This window comes from Electrophorus electricus, chromosome 14 (assembly GCF_013358815.1).
Source record: "Electrophorus electricus isolate fEleEle1 chromosome 14, fEleEle1.pri, whole genome shotgun sequence".
NCBI classification, from domain to species: Eukaryota; Metazoa; Chordata; class Actinopteri; order Gymnotiformes; family Gymnotidae; genus Electrophorus; species Electrophorus electricus.
In genome coordinates this window covers 18,766,068-18,790,804 of record NC_049548.1, presented here as the reverse complement: position 1 = coordinate 18,790,804, position 24,737 = coordinate 18,766,068, and the positions used below count along the sequence as shown (strand labels likewise).

The 24,737-nt window shown below is 42.8% G+C and overlaps 1 protein-coding gene across 2 annotated transcripts; it reads left to right on the top strand.

Annotated features, from left to right (window-relative positions):
• Positions 1–8,171: 8,171 nt before the first annotated feature.
• Positions 8,172–22,050, top strand: atp2a1l (ATPase sarcoplasmic/endoplasmic reticulum Ca2+ transporting 1, like). Of its 2 annotated transcripts, XM_027009182.2 has the most exons (24): positions 8,352–8,469; positions 9,475–9,492; positions 9,804–9,886; positions 11,836–11,940; positions 12,205–12,343; positions 13,445–13,525; positions 13,932–14,017; positions 14,134–14,431; positions 14,887–15,053; positions 15,700–15,788; positions 16,154–16,256; positions 16,524–16,655; positions 16,804–16,920; positions 17,162–17,380; positions 17,489–17,600; positions 17,712–17,935; positions 18,353–18,573; positions 18,696–18,898; positions 19,204–19,289; positions 19,394–19,527; positions 19,731–19,848; positions 19,944–20,061; positions 20,308–20,351; positions 20,978–22,050. In XM_027009182.2, the coding sequence occupies exons 1-23, from the start codon at positions 8,352–8,354 to the stop codon at positions 20,310–20,312; spliced, it is 2,976 nt and encodes a 991-aa protein (XP_026864983.1). In that variant the 3' UTR covers positions 20,313–20,351; positions 20,978–22,050. The 2 variants fall into 2 exon arrangements, with proteins under 2 accessions (XP_026864982.1, XP_026864983.1); XM_027009181.2 differs by lacking the exon at positions 20,308–20,351 and having other exon boundaries at positions 8,172–8,469.
• The last annotated feature ends 2,687 nt before the right edge of the window (positions 22,051–24,737 follow it).

The window sequence follows — 24,737 nt, the reverse complement described above, 5'->3', positions numbered from 1 at the left end:
TGATTTCTTTGATGTGCTCACTTTTACTGTAGGAAACGTTTGGTCAGCAGATGGCACTATAACACTGTCTTGAGTTTTACAGAGAAAAAGGTGTAATGAGATTCTGCCACTGTACTGGTGCCTCTGTGTTACCAGACATCATGATCTGAGTTATGATTGCTTTGCACTGAGCTGGCTTAAAGCCATACCATTCCAAAAAGCCATGGAAGTAAACATTTCCCAAACTACTCCTGAAACTCACCTGGTAGAACAGGAAGAATGGAGCTAGTAAACACCAAGGCCCTGGGATTAACTCCCAGGGAGCACACATACTGTCACGCTTATAAATATTTAAGATGCTTTTGCCAAGAACATCTGCTAAATGCTGTAAATGTAAATACAAGAGGTGTTCTCCCATGAAAATATTGCTAGTTATTTTGAGGCTATTTGTGATGTTTCAAAAATATATGGTGTTTCCATTGCAGTGAATAGTATTAAACTAGACAAGCAGGTGTGTCGTCCTTTCTTTTGTCGTATAACAATTACAATGCAGCTTCAGTATACCAAAATCTGACGGTCCTGTCTCACCTGTGTACTTGTAGTCTGTGTGTATATGTTCTGGCCCTAGCACAAAGCAATGAGGCTCTGCTCCAGTAATTCGGAGGTCGAGTCATCACTGCCTTTCAGGTTTCGTACTAAAACATCCAGGAGACAACGGCAAAGTCATCTGTCACTGTCTTCAAGCACAGACACGTGCTGTCCTAGTCAGACACGCCAGCAGTGTAGAAATACTGTAAGATGTAAAAGTGATTGATGCGTCATGGCCATATGGTTATGTAGGTCTTGATGTGAGATTACTTAGTGTCATGTTGTAGCAGGGAAGGAGATAGTGAGTGGACTGTTGAACTGCAGTTGAAACTCACATAATCAGGGAAGAACGAGTTTAACAGAATGATAAACACTTTAGTATTCTTCTGGCTGAGGATTTTCCAGACCAGGAGCTGCATGGAGTTTGGGGAACACGTTTCATTGATCATCCTGTCTCACAGCTATGCATATTATATGGAGAAACCTGAGCTGAGAGGCTGGTGAGATATGGCCATGGTTAGCTCTCCATGCAGCTGAACTGAACAGAGGGTATTCAGGTGTGCAGGTGCTCAAGCAGCACACCAGCTGTCTGAACCCAGGCTTTGAGAAATGCTATACACATAGAGAAATGCTGGAAGATGATCTACTTGTCTCAGAGGTTTGCTGGCTGGGGAAGAAAGTTAAAGCTTAACTCACCAAACTATGTTGGGCTCTGGCCCCTCCAGCACGGGAGACAGATTCTGCCACAGTACTGGTGCCTCTGTATTACTAGCCATTATGATCTGAGTTATGATCACTTGGCTCTGAGCTGGTTCAATTGAACACATAGAGAAATGCTGGAAGATGATCTACTTGTCTCAGAGGTCTGCTGGCTGTGGAAAAATGTTAAAGCTTAACTCACTAAACTATGTTGGGCTCTGGCCCCTCCAGCACGGGAGACAGATTCTGCCACTATACTGGAGACAGACTTCCCTGAGCATGGGCATGGATGTAGGTTGGATGATCTTTGTGCTCTTATTGGGATACGGGTTGACAGGTTCATTCTGGGCCTGGGAAAGATGCAGCTGAACCACATATGGACATGTAAAATAGTTAGGATGTTAAATATTTCAGAATGCACACTCAAATAATTAAATCCAATTGGACACAAATCAGCACTGCAAGAGTACATTGGGTACTGTGAGTTAGAAAGCTAGACTGATCGAGCACATCCAAGATGGAAATAGCCGGAACACCAGGGCAACATTGTCCTGGTGTTTGTGGTTTTGCTCTGTCCATGGAAGAGCATGGAATACCTTGTATAGGTGCTAAGGTAATAAAAAAGAGTGTTAACATTGAATTAGACATATTAATAACAAAACATAAAGGAGTAAAGAGACTCTGTCCTTTCAGAATGATTTGTGTACAGGGCAGAGGCCTCTGCAGGCTTCTGCAAAGGGTCGTGGGTAGGCTTCAGCAGACATCAGTGTAGATATATCATCTCTCCACCAGGCTCAGGACTGTATAGAAAAACAGTCTTTACGATAAGGTCAAGAGAAGTCTTCTCTTGGTATGTAGTGGAACCGGGTTCCAACTGGTGTGGATATTGAATATCAGTTTGCATATATTGACTAATGTATGGTTTGGATATAATGGTGGAGAATGCAAACACCAATATGCAATAAAAGGTGGGCTGAATTACTTCTGATAAATGTATAAAAATGTGGGTTCTTTGTGGGATTGTTAGATATTCTCTGGAGCGTGCCTCAATAATGCACGTTAACATTAACCTGCGATAAAGGACGGGACTAGCTATTCTCTTTAACTAATTATGAAGTCGGCATCTTTATTTTCTATTTGAATGTTTAACTAGCTGATTGGGGCCAGGAGGACTGGGTTGAAAAACACTGTACTGCTCTGTTCTGCTGTGTGAGACATCGCAGAGCATAATCAACATACTCACATGCAGTTGTCCATGTCAGCAACCAATAAATTACTGTCTTTGTTGGCCACCTGCAGGAACTGTTGAAGTGCCTAACCACTTCTGGCTCTAGTCACGTCCACGCTGGTCTTGCAGGAAATATCAGACATGCTGGTGTGTTTTTTTTTATTGTGTTTGGACTCATTCCAAATAAAGAAGATGGTCATGATGTGCTGAAGCAACTTACACATGCTGGAATACACTGAATACAGAACCTGGTGAATGGTTGTTTTCTACCACCAATCACCACCGTTTATAATGCAGAGGAAAACATCTCCATCAGTATCACAACCAAGAGCTAAATGTTGCAACATATTAGTCTAGTGTCGTGAAGAGATGTGTGTCATTACACTGCTATTCCTGCTTCTAAAACTCACTCTTGACAATCAAAACCCCTTTTTAAAAAGGTGGCATATCCATGTGTGGATGCCGGCTAAAGTAAGCAAAGGAAACGAAGATGCCTGTGCTTCACCACAGAATTCCTGGGCGATTCCTGGACACGTGGATCATTATCCACAGCCTCGATCAGAAAGCTAGGATCATAGTGCGCGGGGGTGTGGATTGACCACCTGCTTGCTCCACAAGTGGCGTGTCACTCTTTTCAATTTGCCAACATCCAGATGTCATTACAGAGCGCCATGGCAGCAGGAGTGGCAGGGTCTGTGTTAAGGGTTTCCTTTTTGGTCCACGTAGCACCTTGTTCTCGTAAGCGTCCTTGTAGGCTTCACTTATTAACTGGACTGTTATAGCTGTAGAAAAGAATTAAGAGTCTCAGTTGTGCTGTCTTAGATGTTGGGCACCTCATTTCCCTGTGCCTGGCTTATGAAAGGCTCATAAAAGGCTTATTCCAGGGTTATTATCTGTAATGCTTTAACTAGGTGCTCTGGTCTGGAACTTGCCTTGCAGGCGTTGCCTTTGACATCAAGGAATAATTTTTTGCCAGATTTAATTTGTTTTCAGTTTTAATTTAGACTCTTGTGAAATTAACCCGTTGAACTCGTCATGGGTAGTTAATACCCAGTTTGTTTGTTTGCAAAAGAAAATCCAACACATTATTCACTGTTCACATACACTCCCCTGTTAATAATTTTTCACTCTTCACATATCCTCCCATTAATAATTATTCATACATCACATATTAGCTGTTCACATACCCTCTCCTGTTGATATTTATTTACTGTTTACATACCCTCCCCTGTTAATCTGGGGCTGTTCAAGATTATAAGTGAAGATTTATGGTGTGAAAAATGGTGGCCATGTCTCAAGTATCCTGAGCTTTTAAGATATCCATTCATAACCATCCTGACAGTTAAAGACATAAGCATAAGAGAAACTCTAGTCTGTTATAACGCTCACAGCTGTTGCTGTCCCATTAAGTAATACTAATGAATTCAAATGACTTTTTTGAGTTACTTTTTATTTAAAGGTATCATGCGATTTGTCCACTGGAATAAGATAATACTTAGGGCTGAAACCATGGCAATGTATTTGTTATTGTATGTACTGAAAAGATAAACATATTGCAATATGCTAATAAGGTGATCAGGTTTGCTCAGTCCCCACATATAACCTCTGCTTCTCCTGGCTGGGTCTTTAACTTGTAAGGCTTTAACCTAAGCCTGTAGCACTGCCTTTAGAGGCAGAACTGGGGTGAACACTGGGCCAACTGAGAATTGCATGTGTGCATATGTGCACACCTTTACTAAAAAAGAATGTGATTCCACTAGAAGAGTGTAAAACCCACACAGAGAACAGAAAATCGTCTCTTTTACTACGCATTTTTAATTGCTGTCATTAAGTCCCCGAGTGAGAGACTGCCAAACAAATGCAGTGTCTTGAAGTGGTATGTTGGAACACTGTGTATTGGAGCAGCATATTTTGGACGTCTCCCATAATTAGGTGGTGTGAATTGGAAGTGTGAAATCTACTCTCCATTGCACTGCATGTCTTGGGATATTTTTAGCTTTGCTGCGGACACAACTGTCAGCGGCTGTCTGGAAGGGTACTCCCTGATCCTTATTCTGGTGATACTACAGCATCCATTAAATATATAATACTCCTGTCTGCCAGTGTGCAAATATGCTCGTTAAACACAATGGGCTAAACAGAGGTAAAACGGACTTTATTCAGTTTGTTTTTTAAAGGAAGTTAAAATCAGTAAATCATTAAATGTTTGTACTTATGTTTGAAGAGCAAACAGGTTTAAAGGTTTATTACCTTTCTCAACAGTCAATGAATCAGTAAATAGCTATTATGCAACAGCTGTGTGAACTGTGTCATTCTGAGTGGTCTGCTAGGTTGCAGTGCAGGTCAGCAGCCTGGGGTGTGGGGGTGGCTAGGACAGTATGATTAAGAGTACCAATCTTATCGCAGTGCTTGAGACCTGCAGGCCAAGTACAAGAAACTGAATGGAGTTGCATAAGGGAGAATAAAACAATAAAACTAATCAGCTGTGAGACCGATACACTGCCTGAATGGCAGATCAACTATAGAGCTGCTATATCAATCTCACTCAGTGAAATACTTAATTAATATGCTAATGTTAATTAAAATAATTTCATTGCAACTGGTCATTTTATACCCCTGCTATCCCCACTTTGATCCAAGTCCAAGTACACAATTTATAATAAGGGGGGAAAAAAAAGATCAGACCAAAGCCTGATCTTTGTGGAACTCCGTTTTTAAATTTTATGTTTTATGTTTATTATACATTTAATAAAAGAGTTAATCATACATTTTATCTAGATTAATCTCAGCCATTTTATAATGATAATATTGTTAATTCTTTGATTTTGGGGACGGTCACATGTTGCATGTATACCTAGGAACTGAAGAAAGTGATAGCTGGGTTACACTTAAGCCTTGAGCAGAGCAGTAAGTGCACAGCAAGAGGATCAGGGATACCTGATCCCTCTGGGATATTGAATTAAATGTCACTTGGGTGCTCAGAGGGAAACACTGACAGGCCGACCCCTCCAGACTCAAAATCACAGATGGCGCGTCATCTTGACAACAACTAATGAGACAGTGTGAGGAAGGTGCAAAGGTCATCGCAGAATGTGCAGTTAATTCTCATCATTCTAATATTTGTGCCTTATCACAAACTGGATAAAGATACCACTGAATATTGAATAATCAGTTTATTGCATCTATATAATCATTTCAGAGAACATTGAGCATTCATTGAACATTGAATGAATGAATGAATGACTGAATAAATGTCGCCAATTGTCCAAATATTTGTACAAGGATTGTCAGTGTAAAGTTACAAAAGTTCTAATTTGAACTAGTTTCCAAGATTTTAATTTCTTTGTATATTTTTCCAAAATCAAAACTCTTTTGGCACTATATTATGTGATTTGACACATTACTCTCCATTTCATGAGTGTGGTTTGGTGAATTGTGCTTGTTGGCGCCTGACCACAGTTGGCAAGCACTTTCACTGGGATTCCCATTGGTGGAGCTCAGCTCTGCACTGAAGCTACAGTACCTTAACTGGTTGCGCTGTAAAAACCTCTGACAGTACCATCAGCCTGGGAGGGTGGAGTAGGCACATGCTTTCTCAGAGGCATTTGAAATGTGCTGTTGCATTTTTTTCTTCTTGGGCTGCCACATTCCACTGCACTGTGTCTCAGTTTGAAAGGGAGAGTACACCAACTGACTGATCTAAAGAGTGTGCCTTTACCGACTGATCTAATGAGTGCGCCTTTTCTCACTGATTTAACTAGTGTGCCCTAACTGACTGATCTAAAGAGTGTGCCTTTACCGACTGATCTAATGAGTGCGCCTTTTCTCACTGATTTAACTAGTGTGCCCTAACTGACTGATCTAAAGAGTGTGCCTTTACCGACTGATCTAATAAGTGCGCCTTTTCTGACTGATTTAACAAATGTGCCCTAAGTGACTGATCTAATGAGTGCGCCTTTACTGACTGATTTAACCAATGTGCCCTAAGTGACTGATCTAATGAGTGCGCCTTTACTGACTGATTTAACCAATGTGCCCTAACTGACCGATCTAAAGAGTGTGTCTTTACTGACTGATCTAACGAGTGCGCCCTAACTGACTGATCTAAAGAGTGCGTCTTTACTGACTGATCTAACGAGTGTGCCCTAACTGACTGATCAAGGGAAATTGTCATGTCAAATGTGCTGTAGAGAAAGAGTTCTAACGCATCCTATAGTGAGGTGCAATGTATTTTGAGGGAATTATCATTTATAATGGATGTTGATGGAATTTTTGTTATAAATCCACATTGGAATATCTGTAAATCAATCACAATTATACGAACAGTGTTTCAAACATTGTTGATTTTTGTAGATAGAGAACTCCAGACATCCCTTTCATGTTAAACACACACCTCCACATCCCCAAATTTGTCCCAGTACACTACCTACATCTGAACATTTAGAAAAGAATGTAGAAAAGAAACAAAGTATCAGATATTAAACTAATATTTTCACTTGTCCCATAGCATGAGATTACTGGAATCTTGTTGAATTAAGAATTCATTTGTACAGTAACTCATCATTCAGTATGCACTGACCAAGCTCCTTATCACTCAAGGAGAATGAGTGTCTCGGCATTGAAGCGCTGTCTGTGTCTGTGAAGTGCTACATTTGGAGATGTCTATATGTGTGAGAATGTGTAAGCACTCTCCCTAGGGCTGTGCATGCCGGTGAGTTCCTGCTTTAGGTTCAACTCTAATCCTGACCATGTCATCTCTTACTCCACTGGTCTTGCTCATGGTTACAACAAAAAAAAAAAAGAGAAAAAGAAATAAAACCTGATCCAACTCTCCCTTATGTAGGCACCCATATCAAGTGACAGCTCAATGTGTGTGTGTGCCGTCTCTCTCTCTCGCTCTCGCTCGCTCTCTCTCTCTCTCTCTCTCTCTCTCTCTCTCTCTCTCCACTCTATTGCCATGTCTTATTCCTGGCTAACTGGCTTTTCCTTCTCTCCCTTGCTCTCTGTTGCAGATTACCTCTCGGTCACCATGTCTTTCTCTCATTTTAGCACCTTCTCCCTCCATGTCTGGACTTAGCCCTTCATTCTCATGTCCTGTCGTTCCAGAACAGCAGAGCCATGCACCGCTGCCTGCCCTTCATTTTCTCAACTTTGTTTCTTTGTCCCACCTCACTGCTTCACTGCTCCACTTTCCAAAGCGTATTATAAGGGGTTATATCACAGTGTAATGTGTAATCTGTTGACACCCACTTCTCCGCCCAGACCCCACGCTGTCCTAGTCCTAGACGTGTGCTAAATGAAGCTTTTCTAGCACAGGCTCGGGCATTCTCACTCTGGCCCGTGTTCTCCTGGGCCGAAGCCTGTTGAGCCATCACTCATGCACCCCCTTTACCCTTCTTCTGTCTCACTCTCTCACCTTCTCCTGTCTCCTTATTCCACTGACCATGCATGTTCCAAAAACAGCTCTTCCCTGCCTTTCTGCCATGGCCCACCCTGCAAACCACCACCCCCCCACCCAGAGCCACTGTGGTTCCTGTCCAAGTCTGACCCAACCCCCTGACCTAACCTGTCATGATCCCACCCCTCAGAACCATACACGACATGCAGGAATCTTGGGGAGTGGTGCCTACATCAGGCTGACCAATAGGGCAGATTGCGGTGGTATAAAACGCTGCCCCGGTGTGCGTTTGTTCGCTCTTTCTGTCAGTCCGGCACTCCAACAAAGGAGGGGGTCCAAGTAAGAGGGACAGACCTCTTGGCCCAGAGAGCGACCAGAGCAATCGAACCCAAACACACACACGGATAGAAACTTCCGCTAAACCTTTTTCAGCCCTGAAGATCCTTCAGCCCTAACAGGATGGAGGACGCCCACACCAAGACCTCCGAGGAAGTCATAGCCTTCTTCGGGGTCCAAGATAACGTCGGGCTTACCCCTGACCAGGTCAAGAAGAGCCTGGCCAAGTATGGCTACAATGGTGAGACCCAGAGCATGACGGTGTGAACGGGAGAGGGGTGCACCATGGGATGGAGATGGATGGATAAGTCACAGGTGCAAGAAACAGCTCATTAGCAAACAAACCGAGGTTGAGGTGGAGATGGGGTTAAGACACATTGCCTTGGCTTGTCTGCTGTGAAATCTGACAGCAGCTTCTTGTAATCTTATGGTGATTTGAATTAGATTAGATGAATGTGAAGGATGTGCACAGTGACACCTTAATGTGGCGCGAAGACCTAGAGCCCCGACTTCTCGGGTGAAGCTTGAAATGACATCAACAGGTTGTGCGGCAGAAGTTGAGAAGCAGTTCTTTAAAATAGCTCCCGGGCAGAAGGAGTGGGAGACAGGTGCTGGTATGAGCGAAGGGGCCCTGTGTGGTGATTTGAGAAGGCTGAGAGACTGACTGGCAATTCTGCCCAGGGGGAGGAGTCTCTTATAGGATGGCCAGAAATGCAAATTGCATCGCAAACTGCGCTGCAGTCAAAGAAGAAGGCTCTGGAGAAGATGTCCAGTGATTAGTGCTCATGGGTTTAAAATCAGAAAAATGCATTATGTGTTCCCCTGGTTTAAAAGCATGTTAGAGTTTTTTTTTTCCAGTACCATGGATTTGTTGGATGATACTAGTTGTTGTAATTGTAACAAAGTATGTACAGTTCATTCAGATGAACATTCATTCATCCAACAGTACAGTGACGAAATCAAATTATAAACACTTATACATACTATGTGTTTTAGTCACACTGTCCTAAGACTTTCTTTACACCTGTACTTCTGGGGTGCAGTCGTCATGATACCTGTACTTGTGAAGGGTTTTTCCTGCAGAACATGAGCTAGAACTTCATCCAGGTCTAATGAACCATACTGATCAGTGAGCTGTTTACCTAAGAAAATACATCACTACATTATGATGCCTGTTAACCTACCCTGCTTTTGTCTCCTCGTCTGTCTTCATCTCTGTCCCTGTTTTCTTCATGATGTCTCCCAGAGCTGCCAGCTGAAGAGGGTAGGTATGCCCGACTGATCGTGTTTACATATTATAATTTTTACATACTAAACAGTCCACCTCTGTGAACTAGCAATTAACTATAAAGTTTAACCAATGTAAAGACTTGCTGAATTGTTTTGGGTTTTTTCTAAGAAAAAAACCTCACATCTCTTAGGTCTGATTTGAATCATTAAAATCTCGTCCATTGGTTGATCTGGCCAAATTACGTGGTTTTGGCATATGCTGTTCAAATGTTCAATCCCTCATGACAGATTGAACATGTCTCATGTCTGTTTATTGGCTCTGATGGCTTGTGTGATTTCTTCCAGGAAAGTCCCTTTGGGAACTTGTTATTGAACAGTTTGAAGACCTGTTGGTCAGGATCTTATTGTTGGCTGCCTGCATCAGTTTTGTAAGTAACCACATAAGACATGACAACAAACTGTTCTGTGCAGAAAAGTACAAAAGAGGTGTTCAGCAGAACATGAATCCACAAAACTGAAACCAAAAAGCCAGAGAGATTGGCCAGTATAGATCAAAACCCAAACCAGAGAACCTGCAGTTCATTGGAAATTAAGGATCACCCAAAATGGATCAAATTACTCCTCACAATCATAACAATGACATCACCAGTGGCTTATCTGACTAAAGTGAAGCAGCTTTTCAAAAACACACTATAAATAGCAAAAGCAAGTTGTAAAAGTCATAAAACTCAAGCCAAACAATCCCAGCAGTTCTCTCACCACTTGATTAGCTTTCTTCTTTTTCCAGGATCCCTTAATAATTACAGCTCAGAAACGTTTTAATTCCACATAGATGGTCAGTCATACAACTTTTCAATGAATACCTTTTCTGAGGCTAGAGTACCCTGCACCTGTTCTTATTGAAGAGTCTGTCCATGGTCTGCAGAGCAATTAGTGAAAATGACCGAGTCTTTGTGAAGTGGGATCATTAGGGTCATTTGATTAGTGGTGTTAATTAAGCATCATGGTCAAAATATACATTTGACTCATGGTGCTGAACCTTGTTGCTCTTTAGAAACAAACCTTTGAACTTTGTGTCATATAACTTGTTTGTGGTGACATGGTGTAGATTACCGAGCTCCTGTTGCCAACATACCTTGGATGTATGCCAACATACCTTGTATGTACGTTGTTACCATCTAAGGCGCGGAGGGCTTGCTTCACTTGCCAATTTGGCAAGTGAGCATTGCGAGTCGTGTGCCTGCTGCTATTGCATGGCTGCTATAAGCTTGGCCCACACAAGCAGGAAGCTACAGGTGCAGCTGTGTGCTATGCGGTACAAAAGTCAAGATGGCAGAGGTACTCCCCATGACCAGACAGCACCTGAAATAGTTTCGTTATGAGCTATTCAGTGTCAACTTGTTATGATGTCATCTTCAGAGACCTGCAAGTCCTCTAGTGCCACTCTTAAAAAATGTTTTGAACAGGGCTGCTCTGGTTGGACATATGAGTAGAGGGATCTTGGGGGTTATGAGGTTAGGGGTAGACATGAAGGGGTATCCGTTGCTTCTGCCCTACTCCCTGTGCTTTGGCCAACTGCCGCAATGGCCTTAGAAGGAGAATACTGAGGAGCTAGAGGCAAGGAGGCTAGAGGGGAGGGGGGGCTTTATTTTAAGAAAGACTCAAGCTGCAGAGAAACTTAATCTTCCAGCAAAGGTCAGCATTGGGAGAAGTCAGGATAGAGTGGCTTCTGAGAGGTAGCGAGGGGTAGAGGACAAGCTGTCTGAGACATAAAATCTAGCAGTGTTATGCAACAAAGTTGTGAAATTATGTTTTCAGTGTGTATTTACACCTGCTTTAGGTCTGTTTCACAATAGTAGTGTGGCAACAATCTTGTTACCACTGGGACCATTCTAGAACCCTCATACATCTAGCTTTTAATAATTCATGCAAGCAATAATGTTATGAAGCTAGAGCTCAAAGTAAGACTACCCAGTAAAATCTATAGTCTAGGCTAATGTGTTCATATAATTCCTGGTACCAACAGTTCTTATGATGAAGTATTTGTCATAGATATAAATGATTCTCGATAATATTTAGTAAACTTTTGTCCAGTAGTGAGATCACTGTAACAAAAGTATCTTTTTTTCTTAGTAAATATAATTCTCATCTTCCTGTTTGAGCAAAATTCATTCTCACCTTCTAAAGCATCTTAAAGTGCCTCAAAACTGACCTTCACTTACCTTGATTGATATCATGATTGATATAACCTTTACTGAATCCAGTGAAGTCACATTTACTGATGTAGAAACACCATTTTCATAAGTAGTGGTTTAAGGAATGGAGTGTGAGTGTGTACATTTCCCTAGGCCATAACCCCTGATATCTCTTTCCACAGGTGCTGGCCTGGTTCGAGGAGGGCGAGGAAACCGTCACTGCCTTTGTTGAACCCTTTGTTATCCTCCTCATCCTCATCGCTAATGCTGTTGTAGGAGTGTGGCAGGTCAGTAGTGTGCTGTGTACACCCTCCAGTGACACACAGGTCATACCAATCTCTACCACTCCAAAACACGGAAATCTTTCTTCACTCCTGAATAAATGAACTCTCAATTTAACATCAGTGGGGTGAGAGACACTTCATGGTAGATAAATCACATCCACGAGCTGACATGTTTTGCTTGACACACATCCGTATATGCGCTGCATGCCAAGGCCCACATAACAGGGCTTGTATTATGTGTAGCATCTCTCGCTATTTTGGTTGCAGGAACGTAATGCTGAGAGTGCCATCGAGGCTCTGAAGGAGTACGAACCCGAGATGGGCAAAGTCTACCGATCTGACAGAAAGAGCGTGCAGAGGATCAAGGCCAGGGAGATCGTGCCAGGAGACCTCGTGGAGGTGTCTGGTGAGACACCTTCTCTTCCACATCCCCCCCCGCCCCCTTGTGTTGTTACTCTGCTCCTTATTTATCCATTTTCTCCCTGCCTCACCATAATGTTTACCATTGATACAATATACCACTGACTCAATACATCATTACCCTTTTTTCCAAAAAGCATTATTAAATTTTAAGGACCTGCATGCTAGCAAGGCCATTCCTTCAAGAACACCTGGAAGAATAAATAAGAACATAATATTCACGCTGGAAACTTCAAACACTTAACTTGGTGACCATTAAGTATATTACATTTACTTTTAGTATATGACCATATGTAAATATAAATTGCAGATGTTTTCCTCAGAAAAGTAAAAAAAGTGTTTCTGAAAAACATCTGTGCTCTGCTGCAGCTAGCGTGATAACAGAGCGTTTGTTGAAGCTACCGTGTTAGCATGCTAACAGAGCGTGTTATGAGGCTACCGTGTTAACATGCTAACAGAGCGTGTAATGAGGCTAGCGTGTTAGCATGCTAACAGCGTGTGATAAGGCTAGCATGTTACCATGCTAACAGAGCGTTTGATGAGGCTATCGTGTTAGCATGCTAACAGCGTGTGATGAGGCTAGCATGTTACCATGCTAACAGAGCGTTTGATGAGGCTAGCGTGTTACCATGCTAACAGAGCGTTTGATGAGGCTAGCGTGTTAGCATGCTAACAGAGCGTTTGATGAGGCTAGCGTGTTAGTATGCTAACATAGCGTGTGATGAGGTTAGCGTGTTAGCATGCTAACAGAGCGTGTGCCGTCTCGCTATTTAAAGGCGCGGCGACGCGAGTTGTGAGAACGTGCTGAGAAAAGGGGAACTAAATTCGGGGTGTGACTGCAGCACTGACACCTGTTACTACTGTGTGCGCCTCTGATGTGGGCTTCCTAGTTCTTCTGCCGCTGTCTCCATAAGACTTCCATTTGCTTAAAAACATTAACTTTATCTCCCAATTACCTGGCAGATTCTTAAATTGAGTTGCTATGTGCAATGACTCCATATATAGTGTGGGATATGTAATTATAAACTTTACTCTCATGTTGTACAATAAAAAATGTCATACTTTTGTTTTTGTTGTGTCTCCCCAGTTGGTGACAAGGTTCCTGCTGACATCAGGATTATTGGTATCCGTTCTACCACCCTGCGTGTTGACCAGTCTATCCTTACTGGTTGGTATCAATTTAAACACACTATCAAACTTTATATATAATGCATAGCAACTTTTGAGACCACCATATAGCTAAAATGTACATTTGGATGAGAATTCGGATTGATGACCTTTAGAAAATACTGAATTAGCATGAGTCAATTGATTATTCTTAACCATTATCAGTTATTGATCATTTATAACATTTGAGTTGATTGATAATTATTAATGATTTGTTTTCCTCTTCTTCTTCTTCTTCTTAGTTGCGTTTATATAGCGCCTTTCTCAAACTCAAGGACGCTTTACAAATATAGTTATTTATATATACATTTTTTTTTACACACTTACACACCTGATGAGAAGCGGCAGCCAATTTTGCGCACAGTGTACTCTCAATCAGAAACTGATTGTCATTTGGTCTCATGCAGGTGAGTCTGTCAGTGTGATCAAGCACACTGAGCCTGTCCCTGACCCCAGAGCTGTCAACCAGGACAAGAAAAACATGCTATTCTCTGTGAGTTTCCATCCATCCATGCACACATCTGTTTTTCTACTGACCACTCCATGCATCCCCGCAGGGTTTTCCTAGCACTCCTTGATCCCAGCTCTTCCCTCCTTCTGTGCGTCTAGGGTACCAACATTGCTGCCGGCAAGGCGGTTGGCATTTGCATTGCCACTGGCGTCTCAACGGAGATCGGCAAGATCCGTGACCAGATGGTGGCGACGGAGCAGGAGAAGACGCCCCTGCAGCAGAAGCTGGACGAGTTCGGCGAGCAGCTCTCCAAGGTCATCTCGCTCATCTGCGTCGCCGTGTGGATGATCAACATCGGCCACTTCAACGACCCCGTGCACGGCGGCTCCTGGATCCGCGGTGCCGTCTACTACTTCAAGATCGCCGTCGCTTTGGCTGTGGCCGCCATCCCCGAGGGTGAGAATGCATGGGAATTGATTTGTGAAAGACTACTTTTTAAGCCACTCCCCTTCCAGGTGTGGTTTGTGATTACGATTGGAACCATAAGCACCTAAGCAACCAGTAGCCAATTGGGCACCTGCATGGTCACATGACAAATGCTTGTTATCTTCTTCTGAGCAGGATGAAAGTGCTGTATGGACTAGAGTAAGACACCATAGTACTAAGCTTCATGCCATGTTGGATGAGGTGTCTGGGCGGACCTATTTAAAAGAGGAGTTCACCACTACACTGCAATCTGCATACAACTAAACTGAGAAATCAGAAGTAGTTTTACAAAATTAGCGCACTGTTTGAAAATCAGGTACATTTCCTATTATGAAATAAAGTGTCCTGAAATTAGCCAGGATAAGGGGTAGCATAGCAGTGCCCATGCCCGCTGTGGACTCAGGTGGGTGGTGTTTTTCCCCCAGGTCTCCCTGCTGTCATCACCACCTGCCTGGCTCTCGGTACTCGCCGCATGGCCAAGAAGAACGCCATCGTGCGCTCTCTGCCCTCCGTAGAGACACTGGGCTGCACCTCCGTCATCTGCTCTGACAAGACAGGCACGCTCACCACCAACCAGATGTGTGTGACCAAGGTGAGTAAGACAAATACCACTAATGAAATACCATTAATACCACTAATAAAATAACAGTACAATACCACTAATGCCATAACGAAATACCAGTAATAAAATGCCACTAATACCACTAAGAAAATACCAACAATACAATACCACTAATACCATAATGAAATACCACTAATACAATACCACTAAGAAAATACCACAAATACAATGACAACAATACAATACCACTAATATCACTAATGAAATACCAGTAATAAAATACCACTAATACCACTAATGAAATACCAGTAATAAAATACCACAAATACCAGTAATAAAACACCACTAATGCTATACCACTAATGCAGTACTACTAATGCAATACCACTAATAAAATACCACTAATAAAATGGCAATAATATAATACTACTAATAAAATGCCATTAGTAAAATACTTACTAATATTTGCATAAATAATGGTAGAGGATTAGAAAAGGCTAACATTTTACAGTGGTAGAATAACTATAGATCAAAAACGACTTATCAAAAAGGCATAGCTCCTTGTTATAAATGAGTGTGATTGTATGCAAACTGCAGTGATTCTACTCAATTTTGGTGGTTTATGTCATGGTAAAGCATGTAACTGTAACTAGGTTAACTCTTGGTATGTCAACAGATGTTCATCATTGACAAAGTAGATGGTGATAATGTACACCTGGACTGCTTTGATATCTCTGGCTCCAAGTATACCCCTGAGGGCGAAGTGTACGTACACACACACACACACATACACACACACACACACGCACACACACACACACACACACACATGCATACAAACGTGTGCTTACACATGCAATTGCGCACACACATAGGCATGCCACAAATGTACACACACACACACACACAAACACATACACACACACACACACATACACACACAGTCATGCACACACAGTCATGCACACACAGGCATGCACACATACATGTAAACATACACATATAAAGATACACACACATTCTAGACCTGACAGCTCATACTCAAACCAACACACAGACCGACCAACCAAGAGGTTTACCTCACATTTACCAACAATTACACAAGAGTGAAAGTTTTTTTGTTCTCTCAGTACGAGGGGTGGTGCTAAAGTTGACTGCAGCCATTACGACGGCCTGGTTGAGCTGGCCACTATTTGCGCCCTGTGCAATGATTCTTCCCTGGACTACAATGAGGTGAGGGCAATACACACAATCTTCTTTTTAAGTCATCCTTTATCCATCAACCTCCATCGGTATTTTTGGTTTATTGCCAGTAGCTTTTCAAAGAAAATGTTTTTTGAGAACTCTACCATACCAGTATAGTAAAACAAACATTTTCCTTTGTTATAGTAACTTTACTTTATAGTAAAGTTTCCACTGTCACTACAATCTATGTGGTCACCAGCGACACAGTACTTTAATGATTTTTTGACCTTCCTGTTCCTCCTGTGCACCTCCCAGTCTAAGAAAATCTATGAGAAGGTGGGCGAGGCCACTGAGACTGCCCTGTGCTGCCTGGTTGAGAAGATGAACGTGTTCAAGACCAGTGTTAAGAACCTAAGCTGCGTTGAGAGAGCCAACGCCTGCTGCAGTGTGAGTCGCCGCCCTCTGCTTTAACATCCTGCCTCCCTTTAGCTTAGAAAGACTCTTGGGTGTCTACAATTAGACAGGCTGTGGCAGCTGGTGGTGATCTGGTGGTGAGGTGCTGCTGAACGCTGCTCTCCCCGCTCTTCTCCCGCAGGTGGTGAAGCAGCTCATGAAGAAGAACTTCACCCTGGAGTTCTCCCGTGACAGGAAGTCCATGTCTGTGTACTGCACCCCCACCAAGGGTGACAGCGGCAGCAAGATGTTTGTGAAAGTGAGCTAGCTATCTCTCTCGCTCTCTCTCTCTCTCTCTCTCTCTCTCTCTCTTTTTCCCACTTACCTACTCTTTTCTCTCATCTTCTCCCCTTTTCTCCCTCATTTTCTCATATAAAGTCATGATTCTCCAGCAGAGACACACATAAAGTTACTGTCTTAGTGCTTACCCGCACTTATCTGCAAAACTGTTTTTTTCTCACTTGAACTGACTCTGCCTCTTTCCCTGCTCTCACCAATAGGGAGCCCCCGAGGGTGTGATTGACAGGTGCGCTTATGTGCGTGTTGGCTCCACTCGTGTGCCCCTGAGTGGTATCATTAAGGAGAAGATCATGGCCATCATTAAGGAGTGGGGCACCGGACGTGACACCCTCCGCTGCCTCGCCTTGGCCACCCGTGACACCCCACTGAAAGTGGAGGAGATGAACCTTGATGACTCTACCAAGTTTGCCGACTATGAGGTCTGGCAGCCAGTCCCTAGTGTTCGCTGTTGCACTAGTGCAGTTCACCTCTCCAGGTTATAAAAATATGTTTAATACGTTTAAAGATTATGTTTTTTTCTGCCTCAGACTGACCTAACCTTTGTTGGCTGTGTGGGTATGCTGGACCCACCTCGTAAAGAGGTCACTGGCTCAATTCAGCTCTGCAAGGAAGCTGGCATCCGTGTGATCATGATCACCGGTACACATTCCTCCCCTTCCTCTCTCTTCTGTGTGCTGCTGCTAACGCTGATATTACCCTCAGCTGCATCATAAGCCCCACCCACTAAGAGCCTCAACCTATCAACCGCAGGTGACAACAAGGGCACTGCTGTCGCTATCTGCCGCCGCATTGGCATCTTTGGCGAGGATGAGGATGTGACAGGCAGGGCCTTCACTGGCCGCGAATTCGACGATCTGTCCCGCGCCGAGCAGAGCGAGGCCGTGACTCGGGCATGCTGCTACGCTCGCGTGGAGCCGTCCCACAAGTCCAAGATTGTGGAGTATTTGCAGGGCTATGATGAGATCACTGCCATGGTGAGACACACACAAGCCTATGTACACACACATGCGCGCACACATACATATGCATGTACATACATACGCATTCGCACACACACAAAGAGCAGTCATTCCCAGTCCAAGAGAAGTCCTGCTCTGACATTTTAAACTCAAAAAGAGTTTGTTATTTAGCTAATGGGTTGAATCAAGTGTGATGGAAGATATAGATATAGAGAGAATTATATATTATTATGATATATATGAATGAACGAAGTTATATTTATATAGCGCCATTCAATGAAGGTTTGTGTGTGTGTATATATATATATATATATATATATATATATATATATATATATATATATATATATATACACACACATACACACACATACACACACATACACAGACTATATATTTATGTTAAGCACTCTTACTCTCTCTTCCAATCAGACTGGCGATGGTGTGAATGATGCCCCCGCCCTGAAGAAGGCGGAGATTGGCATCGCCATGGGCTCTGGCACTGCTGTTGCCAAGTCAGCCTCGGAGATGGTCCTGGCCGACGACAACTTCTCCTCCATCGTGGCAGCTGTTGAGGAAGGCAGAGCCATCTACAACAACATGAAGCAGTTCATCCGCTACCTCATCTCCTCCAACGTGGGCGAGGTGGTGTGGTGAGGACCGACACCCTTAATCCCGCATGCTTCTCGCTGTTGGCTGCAAAGTTCTCACATGCACGGTTGACTAACACTGTGTCCCATGTCGCTTCACTTTCCTCTCTTGGCTGATCTTACAGTATCTTCCTGACTGCCGCTCTTGGTCTGCCTGAGGCTCTGATCCCAGTGCAGCTGCTGTGGGTGAACCTGGTCACAGACGGCCTGCCCGCCACAGCCCTGGGCTTTAACCCCCCTGACCTGGACATCATGGGCAAGGCCCCCCGCTCCCCCAAGGAGCCCCTCATCTCCGGCTGGCTCTTCTTCAGATACCTGGCCATTGGTGGTGAGTGTCACTTGTTGCATGAATCAGCTGCTACCAAGGAAGGGCTGTGGCTAACTCAGGTACTCATGCCTGGTCCAAGTGCAGAGTTCTGTCCTTAGAAACCCTATTATAAACCCAAGACTAAACCCTCAGAATAAACTCCATAATAAGTGGGAAGGATCCCTCCCAGTTTCTCTCTCAGTTTCTGCCAGCTGGAGTGGTCTCTGTTAGGTCAGGTAAACAGAAGTTCATCAGCATGCAGCAGAAACTTGGCTGCTTGTATTCCCCCTGTGAAACCTCGCTGTTCCCTCTGGCTCTGCCGATAGGATACGTGGGTGCCGCCACTGTGGGTGCTGCCGCCTACTGGTTCCTGTATGACGAGGAAGGCCCCGGGGTCACCTACTACCAGCTGGTGAGTGCTCCTGTCTGCCGCCCTGCCACAGTGAACGATCCCAGCAACTGGGAGCTGGCATGAGTTTTCCCACTTCACCGGCCTTTTCCTTTCTCGCTCGACAGTCCCACTTCATGCAGTGCCACGGCGACAACGAGGACTTCGCTGGCGTTGACTGTGAGGTGTTCGAGGCCGCACCCCCTATGACCATGGCCCTGTCTGTGCTGGTCACCATCGAGATGTGCAATGCCCTCAACAGGTCAGGCACCCCTCCCACACTGGCCTCCGGGCTGCCACTCGGCTCTTCCGCCCAGCCATTCCATTTGGCTGCTGTTTCGCACTACCCTGCGCATCCCACCGAAGTTATTTCGGTGAAGTAGGCGCCCTCACATCAGGAAACATCAGTGGCTCCTCCGAGCTGACCGTTGTCATAATGAACGCCTTTGTTGGTCTCTTCTCCAGTTTGTCTGAGAACCAGTCTCTGATTCGTATGCCCCCGTGGAGTAACGGCTGGCTGCTGGCTGCCATGACCCTCTCTATGTCGCTGCACTTCATGATCATCTATGTGGACCCCTTGCCTGTAAGCCGCGCCTCCTTACTTTGCTCCTTACTCCTGCAACTGCTAAAGCTTTAGCCTCCGATGCAGTGATACTCTATGTACCTTCCACCCTGCAGATGGTCTTCAAGCTAACTCACCTGAACGTGGAGCAGTGGCTGATGGTGCTGAAGCTCTCTTTCCCCGTCATCCTCCTCGACGAGGTGCTGAAGTTTGTTGCCCGCAACTACTTGGAGGGTAAGGCCAGCAAGAATGCTGTAACAGTGTGTCCAGGAAAAACAAACACAAAAACAACCTTTGTCTGAAAGTTGATTGTTAAACTAATGGATTTTTTAAATTAATTTACTAATATTATCTAATCATTTTCTGTTTGCTCATTGTCTAAAGGCCATCTATCTTTCTTATACACCCCATTCACTCAGCATCTTCATTCCACTGACATGTTTCTTCCATCCTTCACTAACTTGTTTTGTTCACTTCCAGCCTAAACCAGTTCCCTCCCATGGTTACCAAGTAACAAAAGCAAGGTACCCACCAAAACCATTTTATTCAACCACTGTGTGTAAATATGTGTCTCATATATATATATATATATATATATATATATATATATATATATATATATATATATATATATATATATAGAGAGAGAGAGAGAGAGAGAGAGAGAGAGAGAGAGAGAGAGAGAGAGATAATGTGGTGGTTAGATGTTGATAGTCCAGTGTAACTACTCAAGTTTTTGTTTGCCATTTGCTGCACAGACAACTCCATCTTCAGTCAATTACACGTGGATTAGCATTTTATTTTAGACCAAAACTATCACCACAATATAAGAATAGCTAGCACAATAACTTCGTTCCTGCTCATAGATGCTATCTATACTAAGTAATCACATTCCACTTGTGCCTGAGTAGTTTTTTGACCTGATACTTTTTTCCCCATTCCTACGCGTGCTGTTCTTTGGTAGGCTGCCTCTTCATGGTTCATTATTTTATTGAAGTAGAAATATTTTACATGACTGTGTAAAAAAGTCTACTGTAGCCACCTCTGCTCACCTATCTAAGGCTTTTTGGGTATCATCCTGTAGTCCGTTTACATTACGAATGAACAGCTGTTGTAGACAGAATGAAAGCTGTTATTTCTCTCCTTTCAGGTAAACAGTGAAAGCTAGTGGCAATGGATAAAGACGTGAGAGAAGGAGAGACAATGATGAGCAAAAAAGAGAGAGAGAAGAGGCGTGGGATCACACTGAGTCACAGAGGAGTTCTTATGAGATCATCCAAAGAGGAGGAAAATCAGAAAAACCACCAAAAAAATCTATAAAACTGACTGAAAGAAAACACGTTAAAAAACATCATCATCATCATCTCTGTTTATGGAACGCGATTAAATTAATATATAGATAAATGGTTCCAAATTAGTGTTCGATTGCTAAATAATTTTATTCTTAAAGCTAATTATAAATGTATTAAAGTTACATTTTTTGTTAAACTTGTACACTCTCCTGGCTTGTCTTTTCTTTTTTTTCTGCTGTCTTCTCATTTTAAAGAAGTTCACTCTTAGTTAAAGCAAACTTGTGCAAGCCCTGTTAGCATTAGCCAAAATGTTACCCTTTCCCACAAGTTAAGCCACTGTCTCATCTGTTTCTCTCTTTAGTTGTTTTATCACTTTTGGACCACTTCTTTTTTTGTTCTCTGACTGTAATCTTGACTTTAATGGGCTTGTAGCCTGTTCTCAGCATCCCCGAGTGACTCTCTTGACTAAGACTTTATGGAGAGGGAAAATTCAGACCCATTTCACTATGTGTTTGTTTTTGATGATTTTAGTCAATCACACCATGAAGGTTTTTAGAGCTATTTTGCAGCAGCATGAGACTACAATTCAACTACCATGCTAGACTTGTAGAGGGGTCTAAGTGTCACTGGTGTCATGTTCACAGCCTTACCATCTTGGGAAAATACTCATAAATATTTGATTTATGTTTCAACCCCAACTAATAGTGGCAAATAACCTGTAAAGTGTATCATCTGCAATTCACTGGCAGAGGCCAATCTGACGACTTTGAATGAGTACTGGTGCATTTTGCCCGTGTCAAAAGCAATGTCCACGTCTAACATTTGTGTGGTGTTGGCCTCATCTGTGATTATGCTGTAAACGTTTGCCTCCAACTCTCCCTGCTTATGATGTAGGTACTATTTAAGAATTAAATACTTGCAAATACTTGTATTCTGTCAGCAGAAGCAATTCACTTGTAGGTCTACATACATGTTGTCTGTAGGGTTGATTTTCCAGTAGATCCAGAAGCTTGTCATGGGATTTTCCTCCATGAACATAGTGACACATGGTCATACCAGGAGCCCCATCCCACTGAGGACACATTAGAGAAAGACCCTGAGTTTAAAGAGCAGCTCAATTACAATTACCAGCAGCACTAATGCTGCATAAAGTCATGAGTAACAGTGGATGTATCAGACCACTGAGATTCTTACAGTTTACCTTAATGAACTTGTGGTTGCATTCCTCCCAGGGCCCAGGCTCTGACTGACTCATACAGTCTAAGTGGTAGTAGCTAAAAACATTGTCCTTGGTGTGTTTCAGGAAACCTGAGAAAACAATTATGCTTATGTTGGACAAAGGTGTAATTGTGGTGGTACTATTTAAAATTAATTCGTAAATCTCTTAGTTACCCATCACAACAAATACGTCATGTTCGCAGCTTTTGTGAAGATGAAGGACTTTGTATAAGTGGCTTTGTTCATAATGACATTGTTTTTTGTGTATACACACACACACACACACACATCAGGAATATCATGAAAAAGGAACATGAGAAGCTCAAGAAATACCAAGGGCTGAAGGAAAAGCTAGTAAAGATGTGGAGGGTGAAGACAACAGTGGTTCGAGTGGTAATCTGAGCACTAGGTGATGTAAGCCCCAAACTGGGAGAATGGCTCCAAAAGATCCCAGGAACAACATCTGAGATCTCTGTTCAGAAGACTACAGTCCTGGGAACAGCTAAGATTCCTAGGTCTCTGGTAGAGGACCCGAGCCTGTAGGAAAAAGACCGCCTGAAGGTTGAGTGGGGGATTTGATATATATCTTTATATATATATTTACAATGCAACAAGCTCCAGATCTTTGTCATCCCATCCATACACAAGCATATAAAGCAATGAAATTATGTTCATTCAGGATTGTGGACTGACATGTAACACAGGGTCAGTGTTTGCAGTTCAAGTGAAAAGATATACATAATGTGGCTTGGTAGGTCAGTGTAGCTTTTCCTTTCTAATTCTTTATTATATCAATCTTCAGATAGAATCGCAGGTTCAGCTGCTACAGACCTGGCAGACAGCTGGTTTTGTCATAGACATGCATGTTACAGTTGAAGGCACATGTTACAGTTTAAGGACCAAAAGGATGCAACATAAAACAGAAACACAGAGACACACTCTCTGCTGGGTTTTCAATGATGTATTGTTATTGTCTACCCTGGCAGGCATGGGGACTACTGACCAAGACACCGCGGGGCACCATCACATAAGCAACACAGGTATTTAAGGGGCACAGGTATGTTAATTGTCCCATTGGCCAATCAGGTCTTTCATGTTGTAACAATGAGTCATGCCTGCATCTCACTGATTTTCTTATAGTGCACCCTCATGTGGGTAACCTGTAAAACAAACCTTATGATACCACAGTACGAAGAAGAAACTTGTAATGTCACAAGCCTAATATGCACATATTACTGCAATGAACCTGTGATTCAAAGATATCTCTGTTTGCCCATCTTTATTTAAGATGTTTGGCAAACCCTGTTGTGCAGTTGGCTTTACTGCTTATTTCAGAGAACGGATTATCTGACTTCAGCCCACTTTTGTTTAAGTAAAATGTGATAAAACGTAGAAGCTTCTGTAGCATTCCTTGCCCTAGAGCTGAGGACAGCTTGTTAGAAAAACTATAGGGATGAAGGGCTATGGGGTTCATAGTATTAGTAATTGTAACCCGATACTCTGATACCCAAACTTTATGACTACTAATATCTAATAAGTAAGACCAGACAGGTGAATAAACTATGAACATTATTATTGCCTCTTCAACATTAATTACATTTATATAAAATACAAGTAAAGACATTCATTTATTCATAGTCCCCTGTAGTTGGTCTGTTCTGAGTTTTGTTTTTTGTGGCAAGGTCTTTCATTAGCATTGAAGTTCAAGTTCAAGTTTCAAGTTCAAGTTTGGTTTATCTGTCGCATACATAGTCATACACAGTATAACTCACAGTGAAATGGTTGAGAGGCTTTAACGTTGAGAGGCTTTAATGGTTGAAGGCTTTAACGTTCCATTTTTGACATCTCCAAACAACTTACTGCAGTGCTTATTCTGACCCTGTGCTCTGTAGTTTGGATGTGAATTCAGAATGCTGTATCTTCACATTTCTCATTTTCTGCCCTTAGCAACCAGGTCCATGTGAAACACATGTATTAACCACTATGAAAATGTATAACTTTAGTAAAGTGCCAGGGAATGTAGAACTGTGGTAGTTTTTTTCCCCCCATTTAGCTTAATTAGGACATACTGTGTACATATAGTACACTGGAAACAGAGTGTACATATATTCTGTAAATTCTATTCCAAAGTATAGTTAACAACCACTTTATTTCACCAGAATTTCTCCCCTTCCAATGTAAATGAGGGAGGCACTAATCTAATGCTTCATAAAGCTTATGTAACGTAAACTTTACCCAAAACAAGCTATAGTAGCATTCAGTATGTGAAAACTCACAGTCAGTCAGAGCTAGGCTAGTTATTTTACAGTGAAGTCCATGTGATTTTTCAAAATCTATGGAACGCCCTTTTTTGTTTAAGTTAGCTTTGTTTGCACATCTACGATTATATTACCCTGATTC